Source organism: Grampus griseus (genome assembly GCF_964374135.1).
Source record: "Grampus griseus genome assembly, chromosome: 9".
Taxonomy (NCBI): Eukaryota; Metazoa; Chordata; class Mammalia; order Artiodactyla; family Delphinidae; genus Grampus; species Grampus griseus.
Window position 1 is genome coordinate 57,423,283 of NC_139003.1, and position 16,849 is coordinate 57,440,131.

The following is a 16,849-nucleotide window of genomic DNA, read 5'->3' on the forward strand; positions in this document are numbered from 1 at the left end:
ACATGGGTAAAAGTCCAGATGCAGGAATAACTATGGCGTGTGCACAAGCAATGAGAAGCTGACTAAAGCTAAATGTGTGTATTAGTCTCCAAAGCTTACTCCCTAATAAACCACACATCCAGGTAATCATACCCCTGTGTAATCCCATCCTACTGAATCTCAGTTGGCACTGAGGCTCTCTTTACGATTACAGAATGAGGTAGAAGTGACACTGTGTAATTTCCGTGGCTAAGACAGAAAAAGTCTTGCAGCTTCTGCTTTAGTCCTTTAGAATGCTCTCTGTGGGAGCCAAATATGAAAACTGACTGCTGTGCTAGAGATGCCTCATGTAGGCATTTCTGTCAACAGTCCCAGCTGAGCCCAGACTTTCGGGCATCTCTGTAAAGCCAAGAGATATATGAGCAAAGCCATCTTGGACTCTTTGGACCAGACCAGCTGCTAGCTGAACCTTGAGTGACCTCACTCAATAAAAAGTAGAATACGATAATCACCCAGCTAAACCCTACTTGAATTCCCAGTCTATAGATAAAGAATTTGTTTTAAGCCACTAAGTTTTGGGCTAGTTTATTAGGCACCAATTGATAACCGAAGTGCAAAGGTAAATTGTCTTGAGAAGTAAAAAATCAGATTATATATGTAGGATGGTTCCAAATTATGGAGAGCTTTGAAAACGTCAAGCAGAGAAGCTTTTCTTGCTAATGTACGATAATAGGGAGCTAATAAAAGTTGTTGAGCAATAGGATGATAATCATAGCTTTGTATACAAGATAGTTTGACAGAAGTACACAAAATGCATAGACAAATGGCAAGCATTTGGCAATTTGATACAGAAGATCTAGGGTCTAAACTTAGCTTTGTTAATACTGAGAAAATTACCAATTTCAGCTTGCTACCACCTCAAGGGGTTGTTGTGATGGGTAAATGGGTCATATACATGACAGTACTTTGAAAGCTCATTCTAAATACCACATAAAATAAATTTTTGTCAGTCATGTGAGTGAGAGACTAGGGGCATCAAAAGCAGCTCAAAAGCTGGGATAGCAATCTGGGTGTAGGGTGATGTATTCCTTACTTAGGATGATTGATCTGGTCAGTCTTGAGCTTTATTTCCAGCCACTTTCTGCTGCATAATTTGTATTCTAGCCATACTAACTATGGAGGGTAGCTTCAACATGCCATACCTTTCCTAAGCTTCAACTCTCTTGTTCATGCTCTGCCCTCTACCGCTACATCTTTCTCTGCTTCTCTACCATGCCATTCCTATTCGTTTTCAAGACTCAGCTAGGGCTTTTCTTCTCTTGTAAATGTTTCCTTGATTTTCATAGTTTGAATTCTTAGGACCTCCACTATACATTGCACTCAGCAATGATTCCATATCATATTAAATGGTATTTGTAGGTTTACGTATTTGCCTCTCCAGTGGTACTACACTCTGAGCACCTTTGATTACCTGGCACACAGTAGTGTCTTAATAAGTGTTTTTCTTTTCTTTTTATTAACTAGAACATCGGGGATAACAATATAAGAAAGATTGAAACAAGTAGCATAAAGGAAAAAAATAGGAATTTATGATTGATTGAATTTGGAGAATGACGACTGTGGAAGAACCAGAGATGATCCTGAAGTTTCAGATATGTATGACTAGGAGAACATTAATGCACAAAGAGATTCAGGAAAAATGATATGGATTCTGGACATAATAAAAGAATTTTGGAAAGCTTTGATGTGAGTATGTTGAATTGAGAAAATGACAAAACATCCAAATAGAGATATCTAGAACTAGTTGTATATATAAGGCTAATGTTGAGTTCATAGAACAAGAATCAACCTTTAGTGGTAGTGCTTACCTTAGAGTGGTGATATTTGGTTATCTCCTTGATAAAAGGTCTTCTCAGAGAAATAGTGTACAGAGAGAAGAGGCGGCTCATCTTTATGGACCAAGAGAAAGAAAGGACTTACAGAGGGAAACTGAAATAAGCCAGCATTAATAAGGCTACCAGTAGTGGTGTCACAGAAACTAGCAGCTGTTGCCTGCTAGTCAGCAGCAGATGGATATCCTGCACCATCTCAAAGATACCATGTGCAAATCTAAGTTCAAATTCACAACTCTGCCTTTCCCCCTACTTTCCCCATCTCTGTTAACGACATCATCATCCACTCAGTGTTCCAAAGGACATTTAGGAATCATTCACAATTCTTTTCTTAATCCTGACATTCTCACAACAAATTCTATGAATGTGTCCTTGAAATATGATTCTCCTTTTTCCCGTCCAGCCTACCACCACCGTGTCATGTGATATAGCAGCTTTTTAACCGCCTGCCTCCAGTATCCGTTCCTTACGATGTATTTTTCTGTTGCCAGAATAATTGTTCTAAAACACAAAAGTGCCCTACTGAAAATCCCTCAGTGGTTCTCCATACCTTGCAAGATATACCTTTGTCCTCCATGACATGGATACTGCCTACTTCTCTGCTTCACCTGTGATTCTTTACCGCAAGCAGCCCACATGTTCCGGCCATGGGAAATCATATTCAGATATTTCAAACACAACATGCCTGAAAAAGAATTGATAATTTTCACAAGCTCAGATCCATTCTTCTGTCTCAGAAATGTTACCACAACAAGGCAGAAACCTGGTAGGTATACCCGTTTCTGATTCTCACGTCCCAAATCCACCTAATTCTCTTCTCACCCGATGTTATCACCCCAGACCCCACTACCATTCATCTCTTATCTGGAAGAGTCTCTTAAAGGGTCATGTTCCAGTCTCCTCTCTCAAATCCATTCTCCAGACTACAGACAGAGTTATCCTTCTAAACAAAATCTGATCAGGTTTAGCATTAGAGTGAGAGTTAGGGTTAATATTTGGACTAGGGTTTAACAATCTTCAGTGGATTCTCACTGCTGCTAAGACAAATTCCTTAAGATGCCTTTCAAGGCCCTCCCTGACTGTCCTCTGGATAACCTGGAATATCCCTCTATGAACTCAACCCCTACCTCACCCATCTCCCTTGCTTTGGCTACGTGGCACCGATCGTTTACGGACTGAATGTTTGTGTCCCCCACCCCACAAAAAAAATTCAAACGTTGAAACCCTAATCCCCAGTGTGATGGTATTTGGAGGTGAGACTTTGTGGTGGTAATTCGGTTTAGATGAGGTCATGAGGGTGAGGCTTTCACGAGGGGATTAGTGTCCTTTTAAGAAGAGAAAGAGAGACCAGAGCTCTCTCTTTCTTTCTCTTCCATGTGAGGACACAGCAAGAAGGCAGCCATCTGTGAGCCAGAAGAGGGTTCTAATCAGGAACCAAATCTGCAGCCACCTTGACTTTGGACTTCCTAGCCTCCTGAACTGTAAGAAAAAAATGACTTTTTTTTAAAGTTCCCAGTCATGGTATTTTGTTATGGCAGCCCAAGCTGACCAAGACACCATTCTAGTTCTGAGTCTGTCATTTCCTCAGAGTTCTTCCCTGTGTCCCATGGCCAGGTCAGGGCCCCTGCCATGTACTTCCATAGCACCCCACATATTTCCTGTCAGAGGATTCATTAGTTTATTATGCAGACATGCTTAATGCCTGTCTTTTCCACTGGTCTATAAGATTATGAAGCAGGAACCCTCTCACCTTAGATTATCAATGCCTGTCACAGTGCCTGAGACAGAGTAGGCATAAAATTAGTATTTAATAAATGAATGAATAACTCGATTGAACCATGGTGCTATATTTTATATATTCCTGTTTATTTCATGCAGTGCCAACCTAACAAACTCTAACCCATCAGGACTCATCATCTCCTCTTGGCGATTCACCTTAATATTCTCAGGCAAAGTTAGATACCTCAGTTCTGTTTTCCCACAAAAAGATCTCTGTCACATTGTTCTGTTTCTCTCTCACACATCCCCGCTAAATTATGAGCAACTTGAAGGCAATTTTCATCTTAAGCATCCTTCTCTTCTCAGTGCCTCTGATTCAATACATGTTTGCTGAATGAATGGACAAATGATTCCCTTGAGAAGGAGGTAGGTCAAGCAATATTTCTTCCAATGTTGAGGATGGAGCTATCCTAACTATTAAGTGATTCCAGTTCTTCATTACCATATTTGGAAGGTATTGTAAACATGTACAAAACAACATTCTATCTTTTAAAAGATGTGTAGAAAATAAGGGGGTAAATATGGTAATTTTACATTAGGAAAACACCTTCAGTTACTTGTGACACCACTCTGCCAATTCCTTATTGGTCACTACAGTGCATCTTTTGGCCCACTCTTTACTTCCAAAAACAACATAAGTAGTGGAGATTCCTTAATGTTCTTTGGGAAATTTGTCTAATACATTAAAGGCCATTCGATTTTAAGTTGTGTCATGAGTTTCCACTATTCTTTCTCAATTATTTTTCTATTTGTAATCCTTCAACTTATCACTCATTCTCTGACTTTACTTCCTGCAAATATTTTGGAGATGAAGTCTACATAATGAAAAGATTCAAGTTCCGAGAATTGATGAACTGTACTATTTCAGACCTTTGCCACTGACTGGTCACAAGGCATTGATGGAACCACTTTAGGTCTCTGGAGTAACTCCATTACGCCTTACATGAAGTGCAGCAATTAGGACTATAAAAATAGAGCAAATGGTCTCTTCAATCCCTTCTTGCTCCCTGCTCCTGCCATGGGCTTTCATAGCCACTGAGGCTTTTTCTGGACAGTTTCTTCAGCTTGAAGAACATTTGGTATTATTTGAGGCAATTATAGATGGCTCACATTGATTTGTCATATTTTTTACTAGTCTATCTTTCTCATGACTGTGAGCTTCCTTTTAAAAAAAATTATTGAGGTGAAATTCACATAACATAAAATTAACCATCTTAAAGTATAAAATACAGTTAGTACATCCACAGTGTCATGCAATTATAACTACTATATAGCTCCGGAACATTTTCATCATCATCAAAGGAAACTCCATACCCATTAAGAAGTCATTCTCCATTGCCACCACTAGTATGTTTTCTGTCTCTATAGATTTACCTATTCTGGATATCTCAAATAAATGTGATCATACATTATACAAACTTTGATGTCTGGCTTCCTTCACTTAGCATAATATTTTTGATGTTCATATGTGTTAAAGCATGTATCATTACTTTGTTCTTTCTATGGCTGAACAAAATTCCATTGTATGGATACACCACATTTTGTTAATCCACTCATCTGTCGATGGACATTTGGTTGTTCCCACCTTTTGGCTATTGTGAACAGTGCTGCTATGAACATGTTAGCTTCTTAAAAACTGGAATTATTTACCTTGCTACCCTTAGTGCCTGGGAAACTGGTTAATCAAATGTCTGTTGAGTGTACTGATATAAGCTAATGTTTTAATGAGTATACAGAGAGACAAGCTCACACACACATACAAATTCTGCTTCTCCTTCTATCTTCCTCATCTCAAGTAATGATACCAACATCCACTTAGCAGCCCAAGGCAGAAACTTCTCCCCCACTTTCTATATTTAATTAATCACCAAGTCCTAAGAATTCTAAGTCTTAAATATCTCTCAAATCTGCCCTCTTCTCTCTAACTATCTTCACTGCTTCAGCCTTAGGTTAGGCCCTCATCATTCTGGCACTATTACAATGCCTTTCTAAGTGACTGCCCAGCCTCCAGACTCTTTCCTCACTGCTTGGTCATCCTACTAAAACATAAATCAGATGGCATCAGTCTCCTGCTTAAAACCCTCCATGGAGCAGTTCTCCATGGACTATACATTAAAAGAAGACTCCTTAAGATAGCACAAGATGCCCTTCCTAATTTCTCTTTACTTTATTGATAGCCTTATTATTTTCCCACTGCTCTTTAACTATACCCTAACTTCTAACTCTGAATATGTATTTTCCCTCCCCAAACATTTCCGCTCTTCTTTCATGCCTCCATTCACTCAACAAATGTTAAATCAGTACCAACTCTGCCTCAAACTATGCTAGGTTCTGTTGACACACGGGTGAATAAGACAGGCTAGGTTCCAGTTCTCATGGGACCTACCTTATAGAGCAGAGGCAATGTTGACATTTGAGGTGGATGACCACATGTTATGGAATCTGTCCTGTGTACTGTAGGATATTTAGCAGCGTCCCTGGCCTCTATCCACTAGACACCAGTAGCACACGACACACCTTGTTGATAATAATTGTTATAACATTAATTATTTTTGAGTACAAATTATGATAAATGTCACCTGCCTCTACACATGTGGTACCATCTCCCTAGAAAGGGTTTTCTTTTCTTTTCTGCCTGATGAATTTCCTCCAAGAGTCAATTTCAACATTCCCTTTCCCTGCTCAACCTTCCCAAGTAGAATCAGTTACTTCTTGCTCTTTGATCCTCCTTATGGACTCCCTTAAACCTTGTTAATACATTGTACACTGAATAAGTGCAAAATATCTTTGTTCTAATGAGATAATGCCTTATTTTCTCCAGTTAGGTAAAGTAATCCCTCCCCATTAGTGAACTGCCCCTACTTCAAATTTTAGTAAACAAGGGGTTTCAGTATATGCAGATTTAGTTTTGTGTACTTTTTTTAGTTCCAGTATATAAGAATTATGAGTCACTCCTGTTGGGGATAATTAGAAAAAGAAGAAATTGGGTGTTGGGAATAAAAAAGTAAAGTAAAGCAGATGGCATGGCAGTAACAGAGGTTTTTGCCTTGAGGCTTTAGGAAATAAGGGAATCTGAGGAGACATAAACCAGGACCTTAAAATGGTACTCCTACAGCTGCAAGGAAGGAGGAAAGTGATATTTGTGTGAGAGGGGCCTGATGGCATGTGCTTTAGAGAGTTATCTCTGGGACTGAGGATGCAGGAGTCAACAATTCGAATCACGATATCTGAAAGGCACTGCACATTTGGATGGAGAAAAGAGATACAGGGGGAAAAATCCTTTCACATGCATATTATCTTCAGCAAAGCAAAGCAAATTTATGGGCATTTCATTGAAATGGCAGGGGAGAAAGACCCTGAGAAATTTCTACTGAGCAAGATATGGTAAATGGAAAGCAATTGTACCATAACCATTATTAGTAATTTAAGACGTGAAAAATGTCACTGATACTTTCTTCATTTAGCATGCTGTCTTGATGCTCTAGAGATGATACAAAGATTTATAAGGGCCTGCCTTTAACCCCTCTATAACCTTATTTTCTCCCTAAAATCTTAAGTACCTCAAACTGAAATATCTCCGTCCCCTCACAACTGGGGAGGATCTACTGCATTTGTGATGTCTCCTGAGATTGTAATCTATATCTTATCCCTCTATCCCTGCATCTGCACCTGGCACAATTGGAACTCCATCACTGATTGTTGAGGATGCAATCCAAAACAAGATGTGGCTAGAGGAACTGGTAAAACCCATCCTCATCTGGCAGATGGAGATTCTGAGAGAAAAGTGAAGACTGGGAACGGGTGCAACAGCAATGGAATCAGCTGCAGGCAATAGCTGGAAGTCAGAAGCAGGGAAAGCACAGAGATAACTAGTATGTGCTGGGCCAAGCCAGGAGTGCCATCAGTGAGGTCCTGCAAAAAGGAATGCAGGTGTCGCAACAGCTGCTGGAACACAGATACCTGAGGAAGCAGATACAGGCAGGTAGGTCTGCAACAGTAGCAGACATGAATGTGGAGACATGGTGCCGAAGTCTAGGGGCAGGACTCCAGTCTCCAGGTTGTCAGAAAAGGTTGGATTGCCAAGATCGTATCTCAGGTCCAGTTTCCAACATTGTATCTTGCATAGACATTAGGTTTGTTGAGTGAATGAATGCATGAATGAGTGAATAGAGTGAATAAAGCCAATTAGAGAGGAAACAAGCACATTATCAAAAGAGGAACTCAGGTGCAAGAAGACAAGATAAAGACATATGTTGTAAGAATGGGCTTAACATGTAGACTGGGTTTCGGATATATGAAGCCCAGATAAAAGAAGAGTGCCACAGAGTCAAATCCAATGAATGGTAGTTAGAAAATGCTAGAACTGGAGCTTCTTCAATTCATCATGTACAAGGACAGGGCCTATTTCCAGAGTCTAGGCAGGACTGGGTTTGCAGTTGTGCCTAAGTGGCTACAGTTGTAACATAAGGAGCCTGTCAGAAAACCCAGTAGGGACTCACAGGCAAAAACAATGACTTCTGTGATTGTTTTATACCAGCATATTGCACATTCTGAAGTTCTGAACAGGAAGATCTATCCTCTTACTTACTCTCTTGGGTGCTTCAGAAGGAAAATCCATTTTTTAAGGCTGTGGAGTGCCATATTAATTCAAGTATCAAAACGTGATATGGGAACTACAGGAAATAGGAGCATATATGTCTGTGATGTCAATATAGAAATAAAATGTTTCACAACATCACCCGGACTTTTGGGAGCATTTTCTAGAATGAGTAATGGATTTGCAGGAAACCATGAATCTTTCCTGCCTCACCTGAACTATTTAATTACCCAGGGAATTACACCCCAGGTCCACAGAGCAGTGAATTCCAAGCTACTGAAACAGGGAGAAGTTAATTGTTCCAGAGGGTAACTGATGCTACAAACCAGACTTCATTAGCACGAAGTTCTAACCATTAGGCAAATCACACTCAGCTTTCTTGAAGAGTTAAGGTATATCCTTCAACACACATTTTTCCACTGTAAATGTTATGTTACCCTAATAGCCTTAAATAAAGTCTGGATCAGCAAAAAAAAAAGGATAAAAACAGTCTTCCTTCGATGTTAAAAAATACTGTGAGTAAAGAACAATTAATAGCCTTTCAGAATGTTCAGCTACCCATCCTCTTGAAGCAAGGAGAATCAAGAAAAGACATATTAAGTCAACAGATGTATTAGAGAGCAAAAATGGATGTGGAGGAGGCTCTTTGGAGTGAAGGAGAATAAAGGAATTAACATTTTCTTAACTGGACTTTCCCACTTTTCTATCCTGTTATGCTCACAGCTATTCTCCATGATACTAGATTTAGATCTATCTAATTCAAGTTTAACTTAACAGTAACAATCTTCAATACTAAATCACCTGGAGGGTTATTAAAACACAGATTGCTGCTAACCCACAGCCAGAGCTTCTGATTTAGTAGGTCTGAGATGGGGCATGCAATTTTTCTCTCTAACAAGTTCGAAGGTGATGCTAGTATTATTGGTCCAGGGACTACACTTTGAGAACTACTGATCTGGAGAATACCTTTAAGTTTGTTGAGCCTCAATTTATCCTCTGTAAAATCATAACTAATCTTCAGATTGTTGTAAAGGTTAAATATTGCAAAATATTCCAGACAAATGCTAGATATTATTTTAATTTAAAGAAAAGAGCAGGAGAGTGGGAATCAGGTGACCCCTGGTTATGGGTCTACCATAAGCTACCAGTCACATAACCTCTCTAGGCATGTCTTCTCATTTATAAAATGTATTATTTCATGCAACTAAACCTTATTGAATACCTGATGTGTAACTGACATCTGCCAGACATTAGAAATACGGTAGTAAAACAAATCCTGATTCCACACACTATAATTACGATTATGATTTGGATGATATCTAAATTATCTTCCAACTCTAAAACTGTGTGGCTTTATCATTAATAAAATTAGCTTTTTCCTATTCTTCAATCACTTCGTCCTTCATAAATTTGACTTAATAAAATAAAATCTTTATGAGATATCAAGGAATAATTAGGTGTTATTATCAGGTGAGCTAGCTAAAATATATTCACGTATTATTCAAGTAAATTTCATATGTTGATTGCCACTCTTACCTATTAACAAAAATAAATTTTTAAGGGTGCGGGTTAAATGGTAAACTGTCAGTGAAGAAAACAACCAGAATTTACATTTAGTTCCATATTCTCCAGTTATGTCATGCAAATCAGTCTTCATTTGTTGAGTAAATATTTGTTGAGCATCTCTTATTCAGCAGGCACTGTACTAGGATCTAGAGTTGAAAGTGTGAATAAAATAGGCATTGTTTCTGTCATTAAAGACCTCACATTTAAATGAAGCCAGTCAATGAACAACTAGCCCCTTTAATTAATTAATCAGTTATCATGGTGATAGATACTAGATATTAGAAGTACAAGGCATTTAAAAATGTACAGTAGGCAACAGATCCATGCCCAAGAATGGGCTTGACCCATTCTAGCATACCTGGGAAGCCTCAGACAAGTTACGTCATCTCTCTAAGCCTCAGTTTTTTTACTTGTAAACTTGGGAATAATAAAACATACCCCACCAAGATTTAGATAATGATTTTTGGAGGTTTGAGAGAATTTATGTAAAATTCCTAGCACAGTACTTAACACACTATATAATAGGTAGTTATGATGTCACATTAACTAACTGGAAGATTATCTATGCAAGTAGAGAATTCTAAAGGTCAAAATCAAATTTAAACTCTAAAGAGTCTGTCAGTAATACCATTAACTTAATTTGCTAGTTATTTTTAAAAGATGAAATATAAATTATATAAATTCTAAATATGGTATATATAATTAAATCTTTATAATTCTTTTTCTATATGTAATATATCTCAATTCAACTTAATGGGTGAATCAATCAGGTACCAACACCCAGCATCTTCAGCTGCAGCTGAAGCAGAAGTCTCCTTATTTCTTTCAGCCACTTGAAAAATATAATTCTGGAAACCAAGCCAACCAAAGTCCTAAGAACCCAGAGTGGACTTTTGGAATGCATTAGCATTCTGGTGCTCTTCAATTTAAGGATGGATTTGGAACTAGCTGAAGAAATGTAATCAGTATCTTCTCAAAGAAAAAGGTGGACTTCAAAGCAGAAATTTGTGTGCCCTAATATATCCCTCTGAATTACAGGGCTTGGAACAGTCAGTAACAAGATATCACAAAACACCTATATCCATACAATTTGTACACTCTAGAATACTCAGAGTTGTGCTTATAAAGAAGTGGTTGTCTATTTCATATTTCTAGACATGAAAAATGGGGCACTGAATCCCAGAGGAATCTCCCAGATTAACTGGGATTCAAAAACCATGAAATAAATTGACTCTGTCTACACATTTTAAAGGGATCTCCTGAAAAAAAATTGATCATTCACTACCAAGTTTAAAAAAAAATATCTGCAAGCACTTAAGGGCTCCTTGCTTCAGTAATAAAAAGCAAATGAGGAGAAATATAATGTAGGAAACCTCAAGAAGGAGAACATTTCAATGGAAGGCTTTAAAATGGGGTTTGTATGAAGATTAAACATCTGCTTTGGATGGTCTCATTCTAACACACACAATTCTCTTCCATATTAATCCTAATATCACCCTTAAACTATATCCCAGCTCTCTCCCGACTCCTATTATACTCCTGATGTAACTTAAATCCTACTCTAGATGTATTTATTTCCTCACTCTTCCACTTTCTCTCGGTAGGATTTCATTCCATTGAAACCACCCTCACCAAGGCCTCACCAGTGATCTCCAATTTGCTAATTTATGTCATCTTTTTAGCCTTACTTGACCTCTCTTGCTCTCCTCCCCCAAACAACCTGTTTCCTTGCCTTCTGTGATGGAAATACTATGGTTTTCCTCCATCCCACGTGGCTGTTCCTTCTCACTCACCTTTATGGATTTTCCTCTTCTACTGTCCACTGCTTACATGCCGGAGCTCTTCAGGCTTTTGTCCTAGGTTTTATTATCGTCAACTTCTTCCATTTACATGTACAACATGGGGGATTTCATCCACTCCCATGACATCAGTAATCTGCTGACTCCCTTACTGATAAATCTAGGCCCAGTACAGGTTTTGGACTTTAGGCCTAAATATCTAATCATCTATGAGACCTATCCACTTGGATCGTCCACAATCCCCTAAAACTGAACATGCCCAGATTTGACTTCTTTATCCTCCCCTCCGTCACCCCAAGTCTTCCCCCCCCTCAAATGTTTCCCTGCTTGATGGACGATACCTCCAGGCAGCCAGCTGCTCAGCCAGGAAACCTCCTGGTGCTCCCTGAGTCCTTCTCCCTCGCTCCCCACAACCAAACGTCTGTCTGTTTCTTCTACTTCCAAAATATTTACAAAGTCTGCCAACTTCTCTCCATCTCTACCAGCACTACCCTAGGCCACCATCGTTCTCCTTCAGAATTACTGCTACAGCCTCCTAACTGGTTTCTTTGTCTCCACTGTGTTCTCCTTCTAATCATTTCCCTACACTGCAGCCACAGTCATCTTTTTTAAAAACACTCTCTCATTACACAAGTTTTCTGCTTAAAATCATCCAAACACTCCCCATAACATAGTCAAGAAAACACAGACACCAGAATACAGCTGAAAGGGTGCTTTTTGCTCTGGTTCCTGCTAAATCCACCAATCTCATGTCCAGCTCCTTCCTCTGCTCTCCCCACTTCCCTCCACAAGCCCACCATGCCGAAATGCTTCCATTCCTCAGAACTTCCAAGTTTTCTAATGCCTCTGTGCCTGGATCTCTCCCTCATCTCTTCTAATCCTATTCATATTTAAGGCTTGAGCTTCTTGCATCCTCCAGGAAGCCCTCTTTGATTCCACCCACCTAAATCTAGATTAGGTGCCCATCTAATCGTCCTCCAAACACATAAGCACCCTGTGCTCCCCCATCGCAGTACTCCCCACACTCTTAATCTCCAACAGACTATATGGCCCCCGAGGGCAATAACCATGTTATATACCCACCAATTAGCACAATGCCTGCTACAACACTAAATAGTACTTGAGTGAATATTCATCTGGTCTTATTTAAATAATCAGCGAGAACCGAATGACCCAAAAGATGTGATGTAGGGCAGGAATCTCCATGGCTTCCAAACAAATATCACAGACAGAAGTCAGCCTTCAAACCTTCTCAGCTTCCACCTTAATTATCAGCTAATACCTTCTTAGCAAAAAACCAACTCAACTAGAACTAGAATAAGATAGTGTAGTATTCGTGCTTTCCACAGACTGGATCCTCAAAAATGTTTGAAAGGAGATGTCAGTTTGATGCTTGATCAAAGAAGAGAAAGGAATAAACGCATAAGGCAGCATAGTCTTATCAGGCTGCCCTGCATTTTTTTAATCAGTGGGACTCTCAACCCTCCTCTTGCCAAACTTTACGGTGTGGCCCAGTTTGTAATCTGTGGGTTATAGGGAGCTAAAGCGATCATCTTTTTTTTTTCAGCAGAGAATGATTTAGGAATAGGAACCCAGGTGTTAACTGTGTAACAGCAAAATGTAGAGGTCTTTGATCTCTACCTCCCTTCTTCCTTCACTCCTCCACTCTCAGCCTCTACCCCACTTTACTCCGTTACTCTTCTTTCCTCCTACTCAGTCTCCAATTGCCCCCCACCCAGTTACCCAGGCTTCCCCTAAACTCACATACATCATCCCAGCCATTGCCAGGACACTCAGTTTAGGCTTTGAGTCAGCCCTCTTCCCAGCCCCACCCCTATCCACTCACAAAGCTTTTCGCTTTGTTTGGAGGCACAAAATATTTAACAGAGACCTAAATGTAAGCATTAAAGAACTCCTCCAATAACACAAACACTTAATTAACTATCCTCCCCAGTAAGTGATGAGTAAGAGAAAGAGAAGGGCAAAATAATGTGTAAAAACTGCTGGAACAAAAATTTGTCTCCCGCTTAAAAAAGAAAAACTCCCCTTCAGTTTTTTCCATTTTCATTGTTTCCTCTAGATCCAGAGCCTCCCACCAAACGCTCATGACTGCCTGCTTCAAACCCTGCCACATCAGCAGGGAGGGAGCCCGGCAGCGTTTGGTATTTGCATCAGTTTCCAGGAATGCTTTTCCAGTTACCAGTTTACTCTGCAGAGATATGTTTCCTTTAGTTTATAAATGTGTGCTTGAATTTCTCGAATTCTCAAAACCTTGTTGAGCATTTTGTTATGCTAAAAGGGAAATTATAATCACATTTCCAAAAAATGTACTACAATTTCAAAAAGTCTTCTCAAGTTATCTCCCAAGTCAGTGCTCTTAATTAGAATAAAAGAAGAGGGTTTTTTTTAATATATATATAGTTTTTGGTTGTTCTCGTTTATTTCAATTAACTTTGCTGTTTGTTAGTTTATAAGCTTAGAGGAAGCAACCAGTTTAAGAATATTCAATCCCTTTGGTTTATAGCAGCTGCTGATAGAGTTAGGCAGAAATTCTTCCTTAAAGTACGGGGGGCGGGGGCGGGGGGGGGAAGGAGGAGCGGAGAGATGGGGGAAAGAAAGGAAAAAAGATGAGCAAGGAACTACAGCCCACTCATTTCTGTTTGGTGGAGACAGAATTGACCTAAAGATGCCCCTTTTGCACTGACTTCTGGGAGAGAATGGCTGCCTCATTGCGGGGGCTGAGCAAGCAGAGGCACAGCGCGGACCGATGGCCTTTCCTCTGGACCTGGAATGCCATCTCAGAAGGGTTGGGGAAAGGGCCATCCACTGAAGCTGACTGCACTCAGTATTCTAGATTCTCAAGAGTTCTGGCCTCGCATTTCCAAGGCCTCAGGGTCCTCTCCTCTCCCTGGTGGGGGGCAGAGAGTGGGAAGCGTCCTCAAGGGGAGAAGGAGCTCTCTCCCTAACGTGGGTGGTGGGGAGAGAACTAACACCCACGTTGGTGGGAGCTCCGCTTGAGGTGTTACCAGAGAAGACAGCCTGTATCCCAAACTCAAATTAGAAGTCCCTCTAGATGGCCTAGGCGTTTTCTCCAAGGTGTGGAGATCAGCTGGGAGGTGCTTGGGCGTTTCCCGTAAGTGTGGAGTCGGTGAATGAATGGGCAGAGAGGACAAAAGGGATGGCGGGCGGCGCCTCACTGGGGGCTTATCTAAGTCTAGGCTCGGGCTGTAGCTGGTAAATCCAGACAAGGAGTCTGTGGAGAAGAGGAGGGGGAGACTGGAAACCCGAAGGGGAGGGGGTGGACTTTTCCACCGCAACCTCAGAAAGAGACTGCGAAGTAAGAAAGGAGTCCGTGTTGGTCAGTTGCAGTCACTTTGCAGGGCCAGATAATCCCCAAAGCCTCGGTTTAGAATCAGCCTCAACAGAGGGAAGCGAGGAGGTCGTATGATTTCTCCCGTGGCTCGGTCTAGTCTGGTGTGCGCAAAGCACATCCTCCCTGGTGCTGGATGCCACGCTGACCCTAGCCCTCTTCCCTCCCCACCCTCCCAACGGTGGGCGTCCTCGGACTCCAAGTAAACCCTCCACCGACAGAACCCCCCTCTCACCCTTTCCCGGAGCCAGAAGAGAGAGAGAGCGTTACTGCTGAAAAAGTGGGCGCACAGACGCCCCAGAGAGGGAGAAAAGCTGGGCGGGGGTGGGGGCGGGGTGGAGGGGGCGGAGGGAGGGCGGCCTCGGGCTGCGCCACGCAGTCGGATCCTGCTCCCTGGTCCCCTGCCCCCTCCGCGCCCGCCGGCCCTCCGCCCTGCCGGTGGCCCGCGGGGCACCAGGTAGGCAGAGCTGGACAGCTCCTGCTTTGATCTCTGGGCTCCAGTCCCTTCTACAGCTGCCCGGCTGCCCGGCTGCCCGGAGATCTGAGAACTCTGCCCACGTCGGTGTCAGCAGAGCTCTCCGACGTGTACAGAAGTGTTTCCAAACTTGGGAAGGGCGGGGTAGGGCCGGGGGAGATGGGGAGGGCGGAGGTATGCAGACAGCGAGTCAGAGTTTCCCCTTGAAAGCCTCAAAAGTGTCCACGTCCTCAAAAAGGATGGAACCAATTTAAGAAGCCAGCCCCGTGGCCACGTCCCTCCCCCCTCCGCTCCCTCCTCTGCGCCCCCGCAGTCTCCTCCCAGCTGTGGCTGCCCGGGCCCCCAGCCCCAGCCCTCCCATTGGTGGAAGCGCTTTTGGAAGCACCCTCGGGCCAGAGAAACTTTGGCCGTATAAATAGGGCAGATCCGGGCTTTATTATTTTAGCACCAAGGCGGCAGGAGGTTTCGGCGAAGTTGGAGGTACTCGCCACGACTGTATGCCTGCGCCCGCCAGGTGATACCTCCGCCGGTGACCCAGGGGCTCTGCGACACAAGGAGTCTGCATGTCTAGGTGGTAGACATGCTCAGCTTTGTGGATACGCGGACTCTGTTGCTGCTTGCAGTAACTTCGTGCCTAACAACATGCCAATGTAAGTGCCTTCAGCTTGTTTCGGGCAGTCTGGGAAAGAGGTTAGATGGGTGGGCACCTGGTCTGAAAAGGAAAACCTAACAAAGTTCTAGGTACAGCTTGGAGGGAAGGCTCTCTGGCATGTGGAGACACGCTGGCATTTATGAGAAACATGGAAAATACTTTAGAAATGAAAACAAAAAAGGCTCGACTCTTGCCAAAAGTTAGGGAACTTTTCTCTCAACTCAGAGTGAACCTGTTAACTTGATCTGGATCCTCCAGTTAGTGAAGCTCAAAGGGAGCAGAAATCCTTTTCCTTAAGGATGAGATATGAACTGACATGATGAAGGAAGGCAGAGGCCTCAGCCTAAAAGGCCCCAAAACTGCACTGATGCCCACCTTGTGAAACTTGAGGCCTGGTTTAGAAAGCCCTTAATTTAGTAATAAAAAAAACTCACCTCCTAAAGGCTTTTCTCTTCTGGGTGTTTTAAGACTGGTCTGGATGATGATGATGATGACGATGATGATGATGACGACCACCAGGCGCCCTCTGGAGGGGGACAATGAGAGCACAGGGGTCCAGGGCTTAAGGTCTATGGAATCCCCATTTAAAGACTCCACAGGTTTATACAGAGAATGATCTGCATTTCTCACTGAAGCCAATCCCAATAGCTAGTCAGTGTATCCTGGGAAGAAAAATGGATACATTCTGAAAAGTAAAATTAGCTTCTCATTTCATTACCTGGTCATGGAAATGGTAACAT

The 16,849-nt window shown here is 41.8% G+C and overlaps 1 protein-coding gene across 1 annotated transcript in view; it reads left to right on the forward strand.

Moving 5' to 3' along the window:
* Positions 1 to 15,913: 15,913 nt before the first annotated feature.
* Positions 15,914 to 16,849, forward strand: part of COL1A2 (collagen type I alpha 2 chain) — a 35,435-nt gene continuing 34,499 nt past the window's right edge. Inside the window, exon 1 of the mRNA XM_082661524.1 lies at positions 15,914 to 16,107. Within this exon, the coding sequence (XP_082517650.1) occupies positions 16,038 to 16,107 (70 nt within the window). The 5' untranslated portion in view covers positions 15,914 to 16,037. The remainder of the gene's footprint in view (positions 16,108 to 16,849) is intronic.